Source organism: Pelmatolapia mariae, linkage group LG17, assembly GCF_036321145.2.
Source record: "Pelmatolapia mariae isolate MD_Pm_ZW linkage group LG17, Pm_UMD_F_2, whole genome shotgun sequence".
Lineage (NCBI taxonomy): Eukaryota > Metazoa > Chordata > Actinopteri > Cichliformes > Cichlidae > Pelmatolapia > Pelmatolapia mariae.
This window is the reverse complement of record NC_086242.1, coordinates 27,098,301-27,122,307: the sequence shown is the minus strand read 5'-3', so window position 1 is coordinate 27,122,307 and position 24,007 is coordinate 27,098,301. Positions and strand designations below refer to the sequence as shown.

Sequence of the window (24,007 nt, the reverse complement as noted above, 5' to 3'; positions counted from 1 at the left end):
TCACAAGTGAAAGACTTCCCTCCTAAATGCAGAAGGAGCAGAGCCAGGGTTTGATTTGTTAACTCAGCCAAACGGGCTGTTTGAAATTGAAAGTGTTTGCACAAAATACCACAAGTGAAATTGACAGCGATGTCCCACCATGGTTGTGGTGGTCAGGATCTATTGTCCAATCCTGTGCTCTCCGTTAAAGTCCCCTTTGTCCTGAGCTTTAAGCTAATCTCCCTTTAGTCCAACTGATCCCCACAGAGATTTTTTTATTTTCTTACACATTCTCCCACCCCAACCCAGAGATACACTGAATTGAATCCTGCAGCAACATTTGTATCAAAATCATGTCACTTCACTCAAAGGAATTCTCAAAGCAAGTTGTTAGCATTGGAAATGAGTGGAATTATCACAGCCCCACTGGCAATGTAGGCAAGATTTTAAGACTTAATATAAGATTAAATGACTTAAGACGGACTAAAGCCCAGTGGAAACACGTCTCCTGGGGTTCAGTGTCTTAATGTGTCAGTGGGTTAATCTTTGCGTCTGCGTGGGAGTGGTAATCCTAGCCCCCCGTTTTGAATTTACCATCCATCACATGCTACCACTAAAGTGTTTTGGACCAGCATCAGAGGCTACTGAATTTCAAGGAAAGCTTTCAAGCGGGAAAGCAGGGTGCTGGTTAACACTGCCGCACACTTACTGTAACGTGTTAAGAGAGAACAGGAACAGGCTTACCTCGGCCTCTGGTGCTGCAAACAAGAAGTCAAATGTACAGCCTGATGAGTGAAAGTCTGTGTACATATATGTGTGTGTGTGTGTGAGAGAGAGAGAGAGACTTCACAGGAGGTGGGAGGAGGGAGGAATGGAGAGCAAGAGAGAGCGTGATAAACTGCACTGTTACAGCACTGCTTGCACTTTGCCCTCTGTTGGACTGCAGTGTGACTTCACTGTGTGTCCACCCCTGTTTGCGAAAAAGACAGCTGGAACAATCCAATCACAGTACTCTTAAAAAAACAGCGAGCAACACACATGGGAGCTGACAAAAATGTTTGTTCTGTTATCTCCACTCCAGGGTAACTCTATTCAAATCTACTGCATAATCTCCCAACATTTCAATGTTAACTATTCACATTTTTTTAAACTAGAGAGTGGAGAAACAGAGTCCTCTAAGATATGATTTATCTTGTAACTTCACTTCTTAAATTGTTGCTTGTATGATTTATGTCTGTCAAACCCTTTGAACCTTCATGTGTGATAATGGGTTATACAAATAAACTGAGTTAGGTTGATTTGACTTGTAAAACTCAATAGTTGGTGAAAAATGACTGTTTTGCATGCAGTTGAACAGTTGTAATGTTAAATCTAATGTATGCAAGACCCACCACTAGATAAATAGCACAATGTTTTAGCACTGATGTGGCTACTTCAGTGGATGCTTACATTTTACTGCAATAGCATTTTAAACACATATTTTTGGTTCTATTGGACACTAACAAATTTATTCTATAGCCAGTTTCATACAGATTAAATGCATTTCATAGTGCTTTACCAGAGACTGATCACTGATCGTTATGGTAAATCGGGGTTAGGAGGACAATATGTATAATGAAAAAACAGTACAACGACTATGATAACATAGTGTCGGCAATATCTCAATAATAACGTCCATTTTCCACTAGATGGCGCCAGATGACGGGTTATTGATTAATAAGACCTGTACGGCATTTAACACAAATATTATCGACAGAACAATTTTAAATCTGTGTTGAAAAATTAAAGATCATTAATACCAGTAAAAAGATACTTTTACTGTTGAAAATTAACACGCCGGGTGTGTTAACACAAAATCAACTAATGTAGCTACAGTTTATGTTTCCTTCACTGGCTCCTCCGAAGCGGATCGTAAAGTGAATTAGATGAAAACATTTCTGCAAATCATATAAGAACTGCAACTGGCAATGAATTCCCCTCTTTGTATGTCTGCTGATTGTATTCTTTTGGATAGTCTTCAAAATATTGTCAGATCCTTTAATCCCTAGCTTGTTTTGTACAAAGCCCCAAACATATAATAGATTTGCAAATATTTACTTCTAAAAAATAATTTCATCTCCATATTGTATTAGACTAAAAAAAAAACTACATAAAGCCAAGTAAATATTTCGTAATGTCAGAAGTAAAGGTTTAGGGTGTGGTGCAGAGCTTTAACTGTCAGGTCTTTTTGTTCCTTAAAAGCCAGCGTTGGGGAAAATATGATTTTCCCAGTTATTTTAACTACGTTGACTGATGGTGAAGCTTTTCGTACGTTCACTGGGAAAATTCCGAGCATTCTGGTAGCAAGCGAATGTGTCATAATTCATATCCGATGAGACCCCGCCCTGTCCACGGTGTGCCTCTGACCATTCGTAAGCAGTCTGTACAGTAGTGGTCGCGCCAGCTTCCATGGCGACCAGCTAGAAATGCGTTTTCTCATCTCCACCAGCCGGTAAGCTCCCGTTAGAGAGCTAACGGGCGTCCTATGTCATGAGAAGATGTAGCGTACTAATTCTTTAGAGCAATTGCGCTGTACATTAGTATGCTAAGCTAATGTTGAGCCGTTTACGTTTACCAGCCAGCAGTGACTAGGGCGAGCTAGCGGCTCTAAGCTAACTGCTAGCGTTTACCTGCGGGCTGCTGCTAACTACTCTACGCTGCTGTTGCAAGCTAACAGAATGGAAAGTGTGAAGGGAAACGAGTGTGGAGCGATTTCGTCTTCTTCGACACTGCAGGGAACACTTGACTCTAGCAGTGACAGTAACTCTGTGAAGCCAAGCGGATTATCGCCGCAGCACTCTGGAAAGAGACCATCTATCGGGGAGGATGACGGAGGAGGCGCAGAGGCGAAACTCTTCGGGAAGGGGCTTGCGGCCACCTCCCTTCTCCAGATTGCGATAAGGAACGGGATTTATCAAAGCCAAGTTGCCAACGCTATCGGTGGAGCGGCCAAAAACGCAACCATGTCCGTTGTGAAAACGGCCAACATTTACAGTCTGACATCGGTGAACAGTTCCACCTCGGTAAACTCTATGCTGAGCAGGAGGCGGCACAGGCACAAGAGGAATCTGTCTCTGGGGGCTCCGCCGACCACCGGTTCGACCGGAGCGTCCTCTGCGGAGGCGGCCTGCCCAGCTCCCTCATCCTCGCCGCTGAGCACCCTCAGTCTTGATCGAAAAACCTTCCTCCGACAGAAGCAGTCGAAGCAGCTTCAGGCCTCTGATAAAACATGGGCGAGATCGGACCTCCGGCGGGGTTGCATTCACGTCCACGACTGGCTCACGCCCTCCTACCCGCGACCAGTGCTGTGTACAGTGGACACTACTTCTAAAGAGGTAGCCTGTAAGCTCGAAGGAAGTAAAGCTGGGGCTGTGTTGAGAATTAACTGCAAACCTACTGCTTTAAGTGACCTCAGCGATCTTTGTAAAGATACTAATGGCCATGCTGATGACATGAAAAGTCTCAGTGACAGTGTGGATATTAAAAATCTCCAAAGTGAGGAGAATGAACTCACAAAAAATGTGGAACTGCCTTCTAACTTGCTACTTGATGACAAAACTGCTAGTAATTCTTCATCTGAGGTCTACCTGAATGACATTGGCGTGGATTTGAGTACTGGAGACTGTTATGGAGTCTACTCAGGCTCTGACATAGAGAGCAGCACCTGTGAGGACTTCAGTGCAGGGGGACCAAGAAGCATGGAGCACGGGGACTCACTCAGCGATGGGTTGGGTTTGGGCACCGACTCTTCTGTTCTGAGCCCAAACTGTGACAGCGCTCCAGAGGGACCTGACCCATTTGAGAGCTCCTCTGATGAAACAGACCTCATCTCTTCTCCCTCACATTCAGCTATCTCTCTCCCAGACATCCCCAAGACTTCAAACCAATCCACAAGACCAAACGTTGACACTGAAGCTGGGGCTGGTGACCACACAGATACACACATATTAATCAAACCTCCTTCTAAATGCTCCAGCAGCTCACAGGCTCGCCCTCTGACCAGCCAAGCTTCTGTCCAGCCTGAACAAGAGGTCCCTGGGGGGAGCAGAGGATGGCTTGAGCCCATCAATACAAGCCCAATGCCGGCCCTCTACATCCAGCTGCACGGTGGAGCTGTGAGGCGGCTTGGGGATGATGAAAGACCCCTGCAGATCTTAAATGAGTACCTCACTAATCTGGGGTTTGAAGATCCATGGCGAGTGCAGGAGGAGGGCATGAATCCTGAAATTGGCTGCCTGATCCGCTTCTACTTTGGTGAGCACTTTATTTTTAGTGAGAAGGAAAGGCATCTTCTCTCAGTAAAGACAACAGTTGTCCCAATTCTTATTAAAACATCCTGCAGTGTTAGATGTCAGAGCACCACAAACTACTGCAATCCACTTTAGTTGTGCTTGGCTTGTCTCTACACAGTCATTGTTCTTCTGTTCTCACCATACCATGAGTGCTGTCTTTATGTTTGGTCATTCCTGACTGTTAAACAAGTGGATTCAATTGTCCCAGCAGCACAATAAGCTGTGTTGTGTGTGTGTGTAAACTGGGTAAGGCAGGGAGACACATCTGGAGGTAACAGGTGTGCTCTTTCAGCAAAGACCAAATCCTGAGGCATTATAGAATCAGTTTGTCTTCTTCCCTCTTCCTCTTGTTGTTGTTGTTATTGATAAAAGATCCTGTTTTGTCCACTGTCATGGTAAGAGGATGGAAAAACAGGCATGAGCTCTTATGGGATTAGCATTGCTGGATATTGTTTTTTTGACCTCATTTTTGACATCATCAGCAAAGACTGCAAAATAAGAGTCGGGAGGAAATGATTGGACTTTAATATGTGCTAAAATTCCTTATATTTTAGCCCCCCCCCCTCCCAAAAAAAGAATAAATAATTAAATAGACCATTACACATACCATTGCAACCCTCATAGACACACTCGTGACATGCTACAAAACTGGTTTCTCTGCACTCTGAAAATGCAAAATGGACAGATTCCCCTGCCCTTCATTCTCCTTTTATGTCTCACAGTAGTAACATAACACTAAATAGAGTTGTGCAGCTGACAGTGAGGGCCCTTCTATTAATTCAGGAGAAGACATTTTTGCTCTACGTTTTTTTTTGTTTTGTTTTGTTTTTGTTTTTTTGTCCCGTATGTGTTTGCACAGCACGAGTTGGTTAATTCTGATGTCCCGAGCTGAGCCAAAGAAGCTTGACTCATCTGAAATCCCAGCAGCCAAATGCACATTGCCACGTTGTGCTGACGCTAAGAGAAAAGTGACCTTAGTGGAACTCAAATTTCACCTCCTCAGTGTTTCGGTTACCTCTGAGACAGTTGCAGCTGCAGGCTCCTCTTCAGCCTCAAACTGCAGCATCCAGAGGTCGCAACTTTACTCTCCCAGACTTTACAGCCTTTTTTTTTTTAAGTCTGAGTGGCATTTCCAACTTGAAACTACAACTCTCATTCAGATTTGGCTAAAATTCAGCAACTTGACACGAGAGTTGGCTCAGGATGTCAGATGCTTTTTTTTTTTGGGACACAAGCAAGAAAATGTTGAGGTCTAGCATCAGTAGGGTGTGGCTGTTGCCTGCTTCATGAGAGACAGGATGTTCCCCATTCAGAGAACTAGACGGACGGAAAGGGCATGTATGTGTGTGTATATTAACAACCAACATCTTACCTCCTCCGCCTAGGAAAGGGTGGACACACACAATGCACATTCCTTAATGTTGTTTAGTGTAAACTGGGCTCTGTTCATTGTGTTCATGTTTATGTTAATTATATATTATTTTTTGGACTAGATACTGATCAATCTACGAATAATGACAACAATTTTACCAACCAATCATAAGGTTTGTTAGTTTAAACCCAACAGTTCACACAGATCTTGTCTTCTAAAGCTGCAGGCTAATGAAATGAACTATAGTAACTCTTGGCTGTCTTCTTTTCAACATTTTGTTTCACTTTCAGAGAAACTCTTCTCCTTTATTAGGTTCTAGCTTATCTACATTTCAGTGCACCATTGGTGTCTGCAAAGTCAGACCTCACTGTTTCTGTTTGTAATGAGGAAATGCACAGAACTTGGAAAAGGGGAAAAGGACATGTTAGTAGATCTTAATTATATGTCAGTCTCCTAAATGATTTCAAACACGAGTAGTGTTGAATGATATGTTAAAATAATGTTAGCTATTTTAATTATGATTATTTAAAAAAAAATTTTTTTTAAATATTCCAGACATGCTGCCTCCACCTTCTCTGGGATTTGCTCCTGTTTTATCTGATATTTAGCAGTAAACTGAAATGTTTGGTGTGTAAAGCAGCAAATTAAGTATATAATCTTTTTCCATTGAAAGCATAACGTATTTTACAATATATAATAAGAACATATGTTATAATATTAAAATATAATGTTTTGCAGATAGCAAATTAATTGAGTTTCCTCAGATTAGGTGTGTTGCCATGGCCAGCTTTGCATTTTGCACTACAAATGTCTGCGTCAGGTTTTGAAAAGTGTAATCACACCTGAAGTGGCGTTCAGCTTGCCATTATTGCACTGTGTTTTTGTTTGATTTCGCCACACTGCAGAAGTGACATCACGGTGTCACTCTCCATCAGATGGTACTGGTACTAAAACTTTGCTGCTAATTAGGGTAGAGACGTAATTCAGTTGGTACCGTTAAAAAGTATAGAGTTTGGTAACCAACTGATGATGGATGATAAAATTTGATTTGAAAAAACTGATTGCTCCATCAGTTTAAATTGGAGATAATACAGTGACAGTGAAGTTCTGGAAAACTTTTTCAGGGTTGTTGTTGTTGTTGTTTTTTCTCTTTTTGTGAGATTCTGGTTTTAGCTTTCCAGGTGTGCTGATTTTCCTCCCTTATTTGGTATACTGTAATAGATACAAACCTCAGTGTTAGTGCTGATCACGGAAAGCATACAATTGGAAGATATTGCACTGATATAGGATTTTTAAAATTGATGCCAGTGTTTGGTGATTTAAAAATCCAATATGAATATTGAGGTCTAAAGATGTAAATGATTTTCAAATGATTTGATAAAGAATATAATCTCCAGCAAGGGCAGGAGTCAGTGAGTAATTCATAAGATATATTTTACATGATGATACAGCGATTATATGATATGTTAGAACACAATAAATCATGATGTGCGTGAAGCTGAATTGGAAAAAGTAGCCCAAACACTTAGTTTGCATGCTTGAATTAAGAGTCTAAAACAGGTTTAATAAAAAAAATAAAAGATTCAGTTTAAGACTCTATATCTGACAGATTTAAATCCTTTGCACTTTACAGATTTCATTCAGTACCATTAAAGCACTGAGGTTCACTGAGGCATTACTGATGAGTCAGCTAGGGCTGGTGAAACCTAGGTGATGTTGTGTGTAAGTCACTGGAGGAGGCAGTAGGGAGGATGTAGGTGCTGGCATTGTAGGACGTTACATAACAAGGTAATCTGATTTCAGGCCTCTCAGTGGCTCAGACTCTTCATGTGTCTCCCTTTTTCTTATTCACTGGTAAGAGCATATAAAGTAACTTTGAGTTTCCAAGAATTTAAAAACTCTGGACAATTTAGTCAGTGCTTTAAAAGACCTAGAATGTATTCTGGCTTATACTGGCAAAAGTTAGCTCCAATTCATTACTGAAGCTAATTTGTGTCAGCAAAGGGTTAATGTAACAAATGATGACTGAGTGACTGCTCTCTCTGCCAGCCCACAGGCTATTGAGCTACAGTTCTCTTACATAACCACGCAGCTCTCACTTTGTGAAAGAGAAGACCATTGAGAGAGAGTTGATTCACAAAATCCCATAGAGCAAACAACAACAAAAAAGACCTCTATAACGCTGTTATGAAAAGTCTGTTTCTGTCATACTGTCTTCTTTCCCTCCGCAGGTAAACCTCGTAGTGTGGGAGGTTCTGAGCGCGTGCAGCTGTCCGGGGTGTTTAACGTGCGGAAAGGGAAGCTGGCACTGCCCGTGAACCGTTGGTCAAAACGTCAGGTCACTCTGAGTGGAACCTGCCTCATTGTCTCGTCTGTGAAGCATGCCCACACTGGCAAGATGCACATCCTCCCTCTCATCGGAGGAAAGGTACTTTGTGAGACGTTTCATGTCTTTGACACACAACAAGCAAGTACTGTGGCTGGGTATCTGTTTATCAGGGACAAAAATACTCTGTGGTTTAGACCAGAGGTCTTTTTGTTCCTGCTGCATCAGGATGTCTTCGTTCTAGCTTAACTATAAGCCTTTGTTGAGATTTGGCCAGAGAGTAGTGTTTCCCACATAAAACATCTGTGCAGAATGGCAACATTAGCAATATGTTCTCAATCTTATTTTGAAAGTTCAGTCACTGTTAAGCATCTCAGTCCCCACCACTTTTGAATGTTTTTCCCGCATGGGCAAGCTGCTCAGGTCTCAGGTTGGGTTGGTTGTTGATGGTATTTGGCTCTCTTCAGTCTCTTGTCCTGTGATGAGACAGACTGCAATTCCACATCTCGTACTGTAGCAGCCTATGGCAGTTTTTGTTCTGCTATGTAGAGCCGCTGCAAGGGTGGCCACGCTAATGTGGATTTGCAGTTGCTGTAGAGCTGGTTTCCTTACACAGAGCTCACCAGGACTACAAAGCAGAACAAGGACTACTGTGACAGCTGTAATTTAAGACAGTGAAGTTAGTCTGTCCGCTGATTTGGGAATTTACTGTAAAGGCTACATTATTACATTTATGAAACTATAATGTACTGTAAAAAAGTCTTGAGTCACCCTCATGAGCCACCCTCATTTCTTTATATTTCACTTTCCAGGGGCCAGACTTTCTAGAAATTGCTTAAAGTGGTCTTGAACAATAGTTCGCCAGGCTTTCTGAAAACCTTTTAAAGTTTTTTACTCTTTTTCAGTCTAGTCCTTGTACCTGACCATTTCATGAATTAATGATTTTTTTGTTGTTGTTGTTAAGGGAATTAATACTGACCTAATGAATCATTCAAGCTTAAAAAGTGTTTTCTACACATAATAGACAACTTGCCAAAGAAACAAGTTTATATTGCATCTTTAGGCATTAGTACTTGTTGCAAAAACACATCATTGGTTCCCATTTCTTCAATTGAATCTACAAAAAAAAATCCCATAGGTGTGACAAGTGTAAAAGGGTGTTTTTTCGCCAGTAAGGTGATTCCTGAGTGGCTGTTAAGAAGGCATTTTAATGATGGAAACAGGGAGAAAATATATTAAAAAATATAGACGGGAAATCAGTGGCAACAAGGTATGGAGTGACGAATCCATATTTGAAATTTTTGGTTTAAATTGGAGTTCAGGAGAGAGGTACAACAGTGATTGTTTACAGCCATATGTAAAACATGGTGGAGGCTCTGTCATGGTTTAGGGCTTCATTTCATTTGAATGATGAGAATGTCATTGGAGAGATAGATAGTCAATAAATGTAATTTTTAATGCAGGTGGAGGAAGTGAGAAGACACAGCCACTGTCTGGCTTTCAGCTCAGCTGGTCCTCAGAGTCAGACCTACTACATCAGCTATGACTCCTACACCGAGTACCTCCGCTGGCAGAGGACAGCCTCAAAGGTACAAAGTCCAATTGTAGTCAGAGGCACATCTGAACATTTAAACAATTTACTGTCATCATTGCTTCTGTCTGTACTGGTTACTAGTAGTTCCCTTGCTATGTGCTTTGTATGCAAATGTAAATCTAAAGCTTCTGAAGTGCAGAATCGCCTTTTTGTGTTAGTATCTCTTCTGCTAAAGACTAATACTGGATATTGAGTTTCAAACTTAAGGATGTGTACGCTGTCCACATTTCTAAAGAAAATACATTATTATCTTTGCCCTCCCAGAGTGTGTGAATTTAAGGTTTGAATTTAGGATTAAAACAGTATGAAACTATGGATTTGTGTGACTAGTAGACTATGTTTAAGCATTGCAGCTCATGCTTGTTGGTTCCAGAAATACTCTATAATTCCAATTTCATTAATGTATAGTGGCAGAATCTGGTTTAGAGATGTTACAGGGTTAGGGTTAGCAGAGTGTTTCTGTGGCTCATACGGACCTATTTACACTTACATACCACCGAACAGTGATCACCATCTTGAGCAACATGTGTCTCAGTTACGTGCTCAAAGGACAGTTAAGCATGTGAATGAGAGGAGTCAAAGATTAATCTATGAACTCATTTGACAAATATGAGCATTAGCCTCATAGTTGACATACTTTTGGAGTGTTGTGTAAACAGGAAAAATAATTCCAGTAACACAAAACCGGTTTTGGTGTTGTACGAGCACCTTGCTTTCATTTTTGAAAGGCTTTTGAATGTTTCCTTTAAATGGGACCGATTCTGCTTTTCATTATTTCCTGTCACACCATTGTTACTGTTACAATATCAGAATTGAATTAATGAGTTTAGTGTGTGTACGAGTAATCCATGTGATCTAATAATAATAATAATAATAATAATAATAATAATAATAACTTTATTTATAAAGCGCTTTCAAACAAAGTGCTGTACAGCTATTTGAAAATGAAGACATAAATAAATAAAAGCGATACATACAAGTTAAAAACACAATAGCAAGTTAAAAACATAATAAAAGTTAAAAGCGATAAATATTTAAAAAAAACAAAATGGCATAGAATTAAGACATGCAGGATAGGGTAAACAAGTGGGTCTTCAACTTAGCTTTAAAAACCTCCACAGAGCATGCCTGCCTAATATCTTGAGGGAGGTTGTTCCACAAAAATGGGGCACGAAAAGAAAAAGCATGCTCCCCAGTAGTTTTTTTTCTGGCTCTAGGAACTTTTAAAAGGCCAGAATCCTGGGATGGGAAAGCACGGGATGGAACATAAAGGTGCAAAAGATCAGAGAGGTATGAAGGTGCCAAACCATTTAAAGCCTTGTAGGTGAGCAGCAGGACCTTAAAATCTGCTCGAACCTGACAAGGTAGCCAATGGAAGGATTTCAGTACAGGGGTAATGTGCTCAAATTTTCCAGTTTTAGTTAAAATGCGAGCAGGTGCGTTTTGCACCATCTGTAAACCTAAATACTCACACAGTTTCATACCGTTTTGTTTTGTTGGTTTTTTTTTCATTAGTAAATCTTTAGTAAATATTCAGTAAATATTCCTAATATGATCATCTCAGGCACACAGATGGTTGTAAGCACAGCAGCCCCACTCACTATTCAAACTTTCTGTTTATGAGGGGTAGCCGAGGGGTAGCCAATGGGAAGAAACTTAGCTGAAAAGCAGAGGAGCTAAAAGCGTGTGTTGAAAACAGAGGATTAAGGGCAGCACCAAGGCCTATTATAATGAAAATAAGGATTATTTTGGACTTTGAGTGTATGTATGTTATGTAAAACTAGTTTAATAGAGTCAAAGAATAAAAATTAGTCTGAAATGAACTTAATGGATCCCGATTAAGGCTAGTTTGATGTGTCATGGAAGTAACTGCATGGCTGTTGTCATTACAAGGTATGGTATGGTCCTATTCCTCTCTCTCTCTCTGTCAGATCGCCTCTCAGAGGGTGAACTCGGTTGACCTGTCATGCTGCAGCCTGGAGGAGCTGCCTGCTCAGCTGTTTTACAGCCAGGACCTTACCCACCTCAACCTCAAAAACAACTTCATGTCCCCTCACAAAGGTGTTCCAGCACTCACCAGGTCAGTTTCTCTCATCAGCTCTCCTGCACACACCGATTCTCAGAGTGCGTCTCTCCCTGTGTGTTTAATGATATGGCACGGGGAGGATCTGGTAGTAAACATTTTGTGTAGTTACACACACACACAAATAAAAGAGGTGTGTGTGCGTGCGTGCGTGTGTGTGTGTGTGTGTGTGGTTTCGCGCATGGTTATCCATGGGTGGTGGAAGCATGATGGTTTTTGGGTGTGTGTGAGTGATTAAAAGAGAGCTGCAGCAGTGATGAGAGATATGACATCAGCTGTCTGGCCTCTTGGGCAGAGGGCTTCTCTGTGTTTTCCAGGTCAGATTAGGTGACGTCAGCTGCCGATGTCACGGTTTTATGAGGTTTAGCAATCTTTCTCTGACTTTCTTTTATCTCTGGCTTTTTTTTTCACACTACCTTCATAACAAAATATTAAGTATAATGTGGCTAAATTTGGAAAATTGTCTTGCACATTTTTCCTGGTGTACAAACAAGCTTTTACAAAAGCTTGATTATGAGGTCTTGAAACCCATTTAGTATCAAGGAGGAAAAACTTTTCCAGGTCATAAATATGAATTAAATGTAATTACTTTTTAATTGGTTCATCATGGAAGTTTTCATCAGTTTTTCTTATCTATAAACAACAAACTGACCTTATTTATTTCCCGCTTCTGCTATCATATACAGCAGAAGTGGGAAAGTGAGGTTTGGTGCTTTCATGACTCACAGAGAAAGCACCAAACCTTAAAGTTTGTTTACACAGTGAGATGCCAGATCTAACATATCAGCTGAACAGATAAAGCACTATTAACTCGCACTGTAAACTCATCAGGAAAACACTAATAAAATTTGCCTCGCTCTTTAGTCCCTTGCTTTATTCCGTTATAGTTTTTTTGGAGGCTGTTTTTATTTTGAATTTTTAAAAATAAAAAACGAAAAGCAGGTTTTGTTTTTATAAAGTCAATTAAAAAAGAAACTCACTGACTAAAACTCAGAATAAGGTAATTGTATAATGCTTTACTCTCAGCAGGGAATCAAAAAGTTGTTTTCCCCAACTGTACTTTGCCATGGTAGTGTGCTGCTCCTGAGCTTGCTCTGTTTAAATAATGGATTGATACATATAACATATAACACCACAAACTGACTGATTATCTGGAAATGCCCTTTCATTATTTCTAGAAAATCACTTAGACCTTATTGTGCAGATAAGAGCATTCCTAGTTTTTAGAGATGTTCTCACTTTACTCTTTTTACAGCTGAGCATCAAAGAGAGATGTATTCTCAGCAACTTAGAATTGGTCCTTGTGTCATTTTGTTATCTTGGCAGCAATTTTAAAGGCATTTGACCATTCCGTAAGCTTTGATTTGCGACGTAGAGCACGAAAACTTTTCACTTTGGATGAAAATGACAACGACAGGGGTTGCACATTGTTTTTGACATGTGCATCTTTTCAGAATTGACAGTAGTGCAGGTGTAGTCTAAAAAAGTGTTTAGTAATAGTTTTGTGCTAATGAGGACATCAGTATGAGACAGTACAATCTCTATTTTCTTACGTTTTGGTACAAAATTTGCATGTTGAGTTCTAGATAAGTAAAAATGCCCTGATCCTCAAATATAGCTTACACCTCTAGCATAAACTGTCTGCAGATTGTCTTGTAAAGTGACCAGCTTTACTTTTTATGGTAAAGTGGGTAAGTAAAGTGACCAGCACTGACAAACCTATTATGTACAGTCAGAGATTAGCAGCATTCATCTGAACAGCCTCGTTTTCCTTTCTGTCTGTCTTTATTTTGGCTTCTTGCATCCATGCCTGTCAAGGCAACATGACATCAAAACCTGAAATTTGCCTGATGGCAACCTCTACACGTCATTGTTTCGGCACAAACATATGCATACCATGCAGTGTTTTAAGGACTGTATTCTTGCTGTGGTGGGCAGGTGAGTCTAACTAAGAAGAATGTGGGCCTGGATCAGCCTTTCACTCTGATTGCTCTGTGAACTGGATTAGGAGGAGAAGAGCGCCATGAATATAAACAATATACACAAGCTTCTTACCTGAAGCACAGGCTGCGTTGTTCTGTTGAAAACTTGATACTTTGTGTCCTTGAACCTTTGTATTAGCTTCTTCTGTGCTGATTTTACTTTTTTAATCTGGCAGGTGTTATGTAAGTAATAGTTGTTCACTGTGTGTGTTTTTTGTGTTTTAAAGAAGGCCAGAGTCTTATTATAGCACAGAGATGAATATCTTTGTCTCTCTTTGTCTGGCCCTGTTCCTCTTGCCCCTCCCTCCTTCTCTCTCACACACTCTTGCTGAATACTTCTCTCTCTCTTTCTCTCCCCTTTTCTTTAGGTTTTGTAAACTGAGAAGCCTTAGTCTGTCAAATAACGCTCTGTCTGAGTTTCCTCTGGCCCTGTGTGACATCACCTCCCTCACGGAGCTAAACCTGTCTGGAAATCGTCTCTCCTCCGTGCCTGCAGAAGTAGGAACAATGCACAAGTAAGTAAATGATGATCCAAGGTTTGCAGTTTCATAAGAATGAAGCTTAAAATGGGATGTGTCCTCACTGACCTGCATTTTGCTGACAGAGACATCAGTCTGGAGTTGTTGTTAGTACCATTACGGTACATCAGCGTTGATTAATCCATCTCTGTATTGAGCGAACAGCTGGCTGTGCACCAGACTTCTGTCATAAGCATCTAGAGGTGTTGTCCAGGTGCCCATAGTACACAGTGACACTAACAATGTCTCTGTGTGATGTGGGAGTTTGGAGTTTCTGCGCATATGCTGGCTTTTTTTTTTTTTTCTTTTCAAATTTTCTAGGAATTTCAAAAGGCAAAACACAATTTTTATGTCTAACTTGGAATCGGTGTGTTTATTTGGAAACGGTATTTTACTTTTAATGTAAAATACTCAGCTGTGTTCCATAACTGAATATAAAGTAATATTTAAAAGTTCCAAATTAAGCTTGTTTATACTTACAGACAAGTCAGTAAAAAGTGTCAGAGTCCTGTTTAGTGTCTGAAGTCTTTTCTTAACACTATATTTGCATAACATTTGCCTGCTTCTCCTTTTAGAGATTGATGCTGGATGTTTTATGTTGTTTGTTAAAGTAACTTCTGCGCTCTCTCTGGTTATCAGCTGATTTCTAAAGCTAAAGTTGAAAAGCCTTAGATTTTTTGGATTTGTTGTCTGTCTTGCTCTGTACCTTCCCTACATCTCTCAGCAAAATGATTTTCTGCTGCTGTAGCGTATCTGATTCAAGGTGCTGTTCTGCATACCTCAGTTGTAACAAGTGGTCATTTGAGTTACTGCTTCTTTTCTGTCAGCTCGAAGTCATTTGACCATTCTCTTCTGAACTTTGGCATCTTTAAGACATTTTACCCAGGGAACTGCTGCATACTGGATATTTTCCCTTTTTTCAAGCCATTCTGTGTAAACTGTGTAAATGTTTGTGTGGGAAAATCCCAGAAGTACTTAATACTCTGACCAGCCTGTCTGGTACTGACAACCCCAATTTATTGGTCTGTTTGAACCTCAGCAGGTCATCTTGACCATCTTTAAAGCCCTAAAGGTTGGCTTCTTAGGCATTTATGTTATCAGGCAGTTAAACAGGTGTACCTAACAGTTATTATACAGTGAGTGTATAATAACTGCTGCTCCTGCAGCATTTGACTTAAACACTTTGTGCTGTGCGTACATTTGATGTCTTTAACTTAACTCAACTAACTCTGAATAAGTCCTCAGCAGGCCTTGTGCTGTATCCCTCGATGATAATGAGTTGGAAGGTCATAGGGTTCATGATGACCCCCATTTTTTTCCCCCTTTTTTAACTTTAGTGTAGTCAGAGTTAATCAGATAATAGTCAGTCTTTCTTGTTTTGTTTTGATTAAGGAGGGACCACAGTATTGGTGTATGTTTTTTACACACAGTATCTGTATTAATCCCGACTAAATGCCCCTCCCTCTGTTTGGCTCTGGCCAGCCTGCAGACTCTTCTCCTGGACGGTAACCTTCTGAGTTCACTGCCTGTGGAGCTGGGCTCTCTGGAGGGCTTGACCTACCTCGGCTTATCCTTCAATTGTTTCAGCTGTGTGCCCCCTGTCCTAGAGAAACTTGGAGGGATGGAGAGACTCTGTCTGGCAGGGAACCAGCTCTCTGTCCTGGACTTGACTGGCCTCCAGTGGCTGTCTGCTCGCTACATAGATCTCAGGTAAAAATGTCTGTGCAGTAGCTTACATTTTTAGAATTGCCAATGACAAATACTGCAGTTCTGCATGACTCCCCTTTTATGTTTGGTGGTCTTTGAAATGGCAACAAAGGTTTAATTTAGCCTTTTGAAGTACAAAATAAAGACAGACAGTGAAGGAAGGGAACCTGTCAGTTAATTATTTTGGTCAGTCGTACTACGAATGCCTAACAACTTCTTCTCAGGTTCTGAAATGTGAAACGGGTCAGAGGTTAAAGTGTTTGTTTCTTCTGGTCCTTTCTGCCCTCTTCCTTTACTTCCCCCTTCTCTGTTCCTCTCTGTGCTGTCTGCCTCGAACAGGCTGAACCAGCTTCAGAAGGCGACAGTGGCAGATGTGGAGCAGCTGGCCCACATTGTTCATCTGGACCTGAGGGATACAGGTCTAGACGAGCTGGATGTCAGCTCTCTCTGCAAGCTGGAGCTCCTCCGCTGTGACAGAAACACTCTTGCCCTCCTCAGAGTCTGTGGCCACGCCCTCAAGAGCCTGCATGCTGCACACAACAGTACGACCACTTAATTTGTTCTAGAGAGATATTAAATCCAGAAAGACGTTCGTGCCATAAAGAGTTGTGTTATGTTTTTAGAGCTGAAGCAGCTGGAGGTGCATCCTGTTCCAGAGAATCTGACTGTGCTGGATTTATCCTGGTATAAAAACTAAGAATACTTCACTGTCCTATTTACAATCTAGAAGAACAGAACATGTGCTTGTTGTAAGCTGGGTGCTGACTCTGTTTGTTTTCCTAAAGGAACAAGCTGGGATGTGTCCCCGACTGGGTGTGGGAGAGCAGCAGACTGGAAGTGCTGGACATCAGCCATAACTGTGTCACTGAGCTGCCTGTACGGTGAGCATCGCACAGACACATGACTCTTATGCTTTTCATGAAAGAACAGGTGGGGAAATGACAAAAATCAAAGTGAGGGACAGCAGCTTGGATATAACAGCTGATGATAATGCATCACTGGAACTTACTTGATCTTCAATGTGCCTGTGGTGAGGTTCTTAAAATATATTAAATTACGTTTAAAAAGACTTAAGAACCAAACTTGCAAAAATTAAACTAAACTGAAGAGAAAGTTATTACTGAAAATAAAAACTAATGAAAAAATACAAAACTACATCTCTGTTTCAGGCAGTTCTTTTTTCAAATCGTGACTCTGTATGATATTAGAGTGAGGGATATCACCTAACATTTTTAGCTACAAGGAGGACAGCTAAACGGATCCACTGACTGCATGTGTTTGTGTGTCCGTGCATGTTACTTTGTTTAGAACGTGGCTGTGCAGAATGAGGAGATTGTGGGTTGCAGTTTTCTGTAGAACTTTTCATCCAAACCACATGAGTGGCTAGAGCCTTTATCACAGGAAACCAAAGACATCAAAATGATGCATTTAAATAAAACGCCTTGAGCTTTTTCTGTGAGAACCAGTTTACATTTTTGCCGATTGGAATTCTCAAAATTTGGAAGTTTTAACTTTTTCAAATTTTGCCAGCTCCAATTTTACATCTCTTCAGGGGCCTGTGTTAGGGTTAAAACATGTTTTTAAAGTTTATAATTAGAATTATATTAGGTTAGTTATTTTGCACTTATTTGTGATGATTGCAATTATGGGTAAATATGGCATTATTATCAGTGAATGTCTTCACACAGGTAGCAAAACAAACGTGTGTGTGTGTGTGCACCTCTCCACATACAGAGTGGCGTAGGCAGCAGTCACAGTAGGGGAAACACTGTTCTTTCAGCCATAATATGAGAACTGCTCATCAAGTCTGGCGTAAAATCACCACTTCATTTATTCAGACCTAGAGCAACACACCTGCCAAGTGTTAAGCAGATCTTATGAATAGTTGTTGAGATGGGTGAAAAACAGATGAACAGACAGATTTTCTTTCATTCGTATGATGTAATGCTGCATTCACAATCACAGTTATTTGGGTTCATTCATGCTTGATGATAGTTTCCAGCTACATGTTACATGAATCTCAAGCATAGATTAATTGAATACAAAGTGAACTCATTGAACCTCCATGGGAAATCAGATGGTGCTCAGCATGGTGGTCCCACTAACAGATGTACAGCACACACACTGAGTTGGCTGTGCTGTTTGTGTTTAGGCTGCTGTCCAGTGGGAGCCTGAGAAAGCTGCTGGCAGGCTGGAACGATGTGTGTCAGCTGGATGAGAGGCTGGAGCGATCACAGCTAGAAGTCCTGGACCTCCAACACAACCATCTAACTGAGCTCCCACACAACTTGTTCATCAAAGCGCAGAGGTGGACACATCTTTTTCTTCCCTCCTTTTGTTCTTTTCTTGTGTGTTTCTTCCCATCAGCATGTATCCGTTATTTATCTTGTACTAAATTTGTACCCTCTGTTGGAAATTCCTCCCAGCCTGCGATACCTAAATGTGTCGGCCAATAAGCTGGAGAACCTCCCTGCAGCCAGCCTATCAGAGGATGCCTTCAGCAGCCTACAAGAGCTCTACGTGACCAATAACAGCTTGACCGACAAGTGCATCTCTCTTCTGACTGGACACGGCCACCTCAGAGTGCTTCACCTCGCCTACAACCAGCTGCAAACCTTCACTGCCAGGTGAAATACTGCACCTGATATAAACTGAGCTTTAAAATGTGACCATAAAGGCTTCTTTACATCTGGAAATGTTAGATTTAACTGTAGGGTTCCTTTATCATTTCAGCTCCACTATCCTCACTCACTCCACCTCTAACCACCAATTCTCACATTCCTTTGCTTTTACAAGGTGTTCTATTCCTAAGTAAATGGTACACATCCTTCATCATCCTGTATAAAATCTGAGCCTTGGTGCAGGTCATGATTACTCCTTTTTACCTCCACGTCCTGCAGTAAACTAGCTCGACTGGAGCAGCTGGAGGAGCTGGATTTGAGTGGCAACAGGCTGAGAGCGGTGCCCACGACCATTCTCAACTGTCAGCGCCTGCACACGCTCTCTGCCCACTCCAACTGTATCAGCGCCTTCCCTGAAGTCCTCCAGCTGCCTGAGATTAAGGTAAATCTTAACTTAACTCTTTTTCACCTAGTAATAGGGAGGTAGCTGTAGTGTACTAATGCCACTCACTGAATTAATGCTTACCTGCCAGAAGTATTATTTGAGAGGAGGAGGTAGCTGTGGTAATGCTAATGCTGGATAGATTATCCAGCGTTACAGAACAGAAACAAAGAGAAAATAAAAGAATTGCAAAAAGAAAATTGAATTTATGCAGTTTATAAAACAAATTGGAAAAAGATGATAAATTAGACAAAACAATTTAATCTGACTTGTGTGCACATGTCAGGACTGACACTGTGTTTCTCTTCAGTGTGTTGATCTGAGCTGCAATGAGTTGACTGAGGTGACTCTGCCAGAGATCCTTCCTTCAAAACTCCAGGAGCTCGACCTCACAGGAAATCCTCGACTCAGCCTCGACCACAAGAGCCTGGAACACCTGAAGTATGAATCACTCGCATAAACACACCACCACCTGAGCTTGGGAATAAAAGAGCAACTGCCTGACCTGTCCTGTTCTCCCTCTCTCTGTAGTAATATCCGATGTCTGAGGGTGGATCCTTCACCTTCAGCTCCTTGTGTGAGTGAGAGCCAAGGAGTCCCTGCAGTCTGGAGTCATGGCTACACGGAGGCCTCTGGAGTGAAAAACAAGTCAGTCTTTCTTTGATGCTTCAGCCTTTTTTGTTTTGTTTTTTATGCCCCATCTCTGGCTTTGTGTCATTGTTCTTGTTCTAAACTGCCTCCTTCTTGCTGTTCTCAGGTTGTGTGTGGCTGCTCTGGCTCTGGACAGCTTCTGCGGCATTCATGAAGCTCTGTATGGAGTTTTTGATGGGGACAGGAATGTCGAGGTGCCTTATCTGCTGCAGTGCACCATGGGAGATGTGCTCGCAGAGGAACTTCACAGGGGCCAGAGGCAAGAGGACTACATCATCAACACTTTCCTCACCATGCAAAGGTAAACACTGACCTCCAAACGACGTGTGATTTGGAAGGAAAACAGCCTCACCTCACTCAGGATGTTGTGTGCCCATCTCCTGCAGGAAACTGGGCACAGCAGGCCAGAGGATGGGCGGGTCAGCAGCTCTGTGTCACATCAGACATGACCCGGTAGCGTCCAGTGAGCATGGTGGCTGCTTCACTCTGAAAGCCGCCAACGTTGGCAGGTGCCAGGCTGTTTTGTGCCGAGATGGCAAAGCTATGCAACTTTCACACATCCACACTGTCAAAGACAAGGTCGAGTACCAGAGGGTTCGACAGCATAACGCTATTATCACTGAGGTAACGACACGTTTCATATGCTGCACAAAGTGCTGAAACAAGTCCATTTATCGACACCTGTGATTCTCACTTCCAGCTCCATATTTGTATTTTTGGACTCTAATAGAGTTGTTTTGCATATTTGAAACTTTAGCCATGGTTAATATGAACAGCCAGAATATGCATGCTTATACTATATAAATGGATAATAGAAAATAAGAAAAAAAAAAAGCAGAATTTGGCCATTTAATGGAGCTAAATATTGTCTGGCTTAAGCTGTTCTCTGTCTTAAACCACACCAGTTTTTGGACTACTGATGGGGCGAATCTATTCACAGACTGTTTTGTAATGTTTTTTAAAATAACTGACAGTAAACTGTTTTCAATTCATTTAGTTTGGTGAGACCAACAATATAAAGCACACCAATACTGAATCTAAACAGACAAAAAGAAAAATTAACTTTGGAACAAGAGAATATTGGTTTTGTTTGACAGCTTGTTACTGAAACAGTCAGCAGTCCATTTTCAACCCTACAAAACCATAAATAAATGTCATTATTGTCGAGTTTTGTCCGGGGGGAAAATACAAACGCTTCTGTTTGTCCTTTTCCTCCCTGCAGGATAACAAAGTGAGCGGTGTAACAGACTCCACCAGGATTATGGGTTACTCCTTCCTCTGCCCATCAGTGACACCTCACCCCCATGTTTCCACGGTGGCGCTTACCCCGCAGGATGAGTTTTTTCTCCTGGGCAGCCGGAGACTGTGGGACATGTTGTCGCCCAGTGAGGCGGTGGAGGCGGTAAGGAACTTACCAGATGCTCTGGCTGCTGCAAAGAAGCTGGTGACTCTGGCTCAGAGCTACGGCTGCTCTGATAGCCTCAGTGCCGTCGTTGTGAAGCTCAGCATCACTGAAGAATGCTGCTGCTTCTGCGAGCCGCCGCCGCCGCCACACAGCCCTGGCCCGGCAACTCAGCCCGGTTTACATCCTTATTCGGGAAGCAGTGATGGCAGCGTTCCGTTGCCACAGCCGCCACCCACCTCTTCAGCAACAGTGAGCGAGTTGAGCAGCGAGTTCAGCACATCTGAGATGAGCAGCGAGGTGGGATCAACGGCGTCCTCGGAGGAGCCGCTGACGCAGGCTGAACCCCCAACCTCTCACCTGAACCCCCCGGGGCGAGCTGGCACGCACAGGCCTGCCTGTAGGGGGAGCAGCTTCCACAGGCAGTTCTCTGGAGCACTGTCTGATCACGGGCTTGACAGCGAGGACGAGGAGCCCATCGCTGGTGTCTTCTCCAACGGTAGCCGTGTGGAGGTGGAAGCTGACGTCCACTGTCTCTTACGACACAACTGTGCTCAGTCTCAGCAAAGCACAGACAGCCCTCCCCCTGTCATGCTGCAGAGTGAGTCTTTGCCTCTGGCCTTCCCTTCCCCATCTGCCTCCCCCGTCCCGCCCTCCTCTCCCTACCTCGGTGGGGAGGCTCGGTCAGGAACTCTGGGCCGGAAGGCTCGAGGTAATGGCTCTGTGGCCTGTCAAGGCAGGAACCAGGACCTCATTGAGGAGGCTGCCGATGCTCCTGTCAAGAAGCAGGGGGGCTACTTCAACGCCCCTGCCCAGCCAGACCCCGATGATCAGCTCATCATTCCCCCGGAGCTGGAAGAAGAAGTCCGGCAGATCATCCAGCAACAGCAACAGCAGCTACAGACACACAGCCAGCAAGCACACAACTACCAGAATCCTGCAGACTACTTCCTCACACCCCTCTGACAGCTGCTCTCCACAACTGGAGTCAGTCTGTTTCACACAAGACCACAGAGTCTCTGTGAACGAGCTCAGCATTAAGTTCACTCCAAGACCTCAGAATACTCTGACCCGGCTTTGACACTGTTTCCTTACAGCTTTTGTTTTGTTTACTTCACCTTGAAACCAATGAAACTTTTCTAACACTCGTGTTGATGAAATGTTCACCTGTAAATTCATTTGTTCCACATCTTTGATTTGAAGCACTTTGCTTTGTGTTAGCCTCATTGATTTTATGTTCAATGGTACTTAGAGTCGGACCTGTCTGTTTTTGTCTTAGAGCAGACTGTTTCTCTCCTTGCTCGCCGTGGCTGATGGCCTTACAGTTACTGGAGTTAGCAAAACGTTTGGACTAACTCCCTTAGGAGTTGAATACTTTTAAGTGACCTCGTCACTGAAGCGTGCTAATGTTCTCTGAGAGAAAAGATGATTATTTGTGAAGGCTGATATTCCAGATGTTTGTTTTTCGGGGTGTGCAGAGTCTAGTGGTGCTGCAGTGACTACATGCTGATCAGTGGTTGACAGCTTAATGAATGTTCTCAAAACAGTGTTACAGTTTTCAGCAAACCGCACAAGAGAGCTACTTTTGCTATATAATAAAGTTTTCAGATAACCAAAACATGTCGGACTTGGGTTTATCTGTTAAAATCTTTCTCATTCAGAACCATCCACACAGTATCACTTTTATGTTTTTATGTAATAAGATTAAAACACATCTGCTTCTCGAGCTTCCAGTTGTCACCTGCGTACAGTCCACACATGCTCACTCATTTCTTTTAATTAATTTAACGTGTGTATGTGTATAGCTGCACTGAGAAGAGGAAATGATTGTATTTCCAGAATTCAACTTGTAGTGCATTTCTTCTACAAGCCTTATTCACCTAATTTCTCTCTCACACACAAACATACACACACACTTACAATTAGGGCAGGCCAATATGGCAAAAATATTTATCACGATATATATTTGAAAATTTGCGATAACGATATAACTGACGACATTGACGCGAGGCAAAATACTTTACTACTCCACAACTTTATTAGTGCAAAAAAACCCGATCAATGTGTTTTCACTTATTCAAGCAGCTGTTTTTTTATGTGCATTAAAGCTATATAAAAATTTAACAGTGCAAATGCAAATTCCTTGCTGACTAAAGGCATTTCCAGTGGAAATTGGGTACGTATTGGGTGCGTATGAAAACAAAGGCACTGCGCATGCGCGTTTTACCCATATTCTATCGCGATATTTCATTTTATAATTGCCTAACATTATACCGGTATTACTGTGAATGGTATGATATGGCCCAGCCCTACTTGCAATGCTTTTATATTCATTTTCTTACATTTACACACCAATGCATTGGGGTCACTCAGGATTCAGTATCTTGCCCAAGGATACATGGTCACCGTGTATTTGAAGAAGATTAAGTCAACAATTGTCTAGAGGTGAAATGACTTTTACTGTTGTCTACCACATTTTTTCCTTGATTTCTAAAGATGATGGAAAATGCTCATCACGATTTTTTTTTATTGTTATATATAATTTAGATATTTAATTGTTAATAGCTTTATATTTTTTTTCTCATCACGTCCATTTGCTGACAACACAGGAAATTGGAGCAGGAGAACATTTGCTTGTCCATCAGTTTCCTGTCAGCTAATTATTTCAGTCTGATATTTAAAATAAGAGTTATCTGCAGCCTTATTATTATTATTATCTTAAAACGGGTATGTTGGCAGAGCTGAGCATTTTTAAAACCAGAATATCCAAACTTAAAAGAGCATAACCAAAAGAAGAAATTTGTTAGTGCTGCTGTGATGGTCAGGCTGTCTGAAATGGTAAATTTAGAAGTTGGGTCATTTCATCACTCTGGGGAATTTTGACAAGTTTGTCTTGTCAGAGCAGTTATATCACTGCTGTCCTTTTGTATGTGTGCGCTCCACTGTGTGACAGCAGTGATGTCATGGCTGGCACAGAACAGGGGGACACAAACAGCAGG

The 24,007-nt window shown here is 41.8% G+C and overlaps 1 protein-coding gene across 1 annotated transcript; it reads left to right on the top strand.

Annotated features, from left to right (window-relative positions):
- The first annotated feature begins 1,823 nt into the window (after positions 1-1,823).
- On the top strand, positions 1,824-22,620 carry LOC134646837 (PH domain leucine-rich repeat protein phosphatase 1-like). The gene is made up of 17 exons (XM_063500820.1): positions 1,824-4,272; positions 7,914-8,110; positions 9,472-9,597; positions 11,534-11,682; positions 14,036-14,182; positions 15,668-15,895; positions 16,232-16,434; positions 16,516-16,576; positions 16,678-16,773; positions 18,045-18,200; positions 18,319-18,519; positions 18,793-18,955; positions 19,266-19,396; positions 19,487-19,603; positions 19,713-19,907; positions 19,993-20,230; positions 20,829-22,620. Exons 1-17 carry the CDS (start codon positions 2,697-2,699, stop codon positions 21,972-21,974), a joined length of 5,130 nt encoding a protein of 1,709 aa, XP_063356890.1. The 5' UTR covers positions 1,824-2,696; the 3' UTR covers positions 21,975-22,620.
- Positions 22,621-24,007: the final 1,387 nt, after the last annotated feature.

Bases quoted from the DNA above. Each gene is read 5' to 3' on its own strand.
- LOC134646837 (XM_063500820.1), top strand. From the start codon at position 2,697: ATGGAAAGTGTGAAGGGAAACGAGTGTGGAGCGATTTCGTCTTCTTCG. The intron at 4,273-7,913 runs GTGAGCACTTTA...TTCCCTCCGCAG, and splicing joins CCTGATCCGCTTCTACTTTG to GTAAACCTCGTAGTGTGGGA. The intron at 14,183-15,667 runs GTAAGTAAATGA...GGCTCTGGCCAG, and splicing joins GAAGTAGGAACAATGCACAA to CCTGCAGACTCTTCTCCTGG.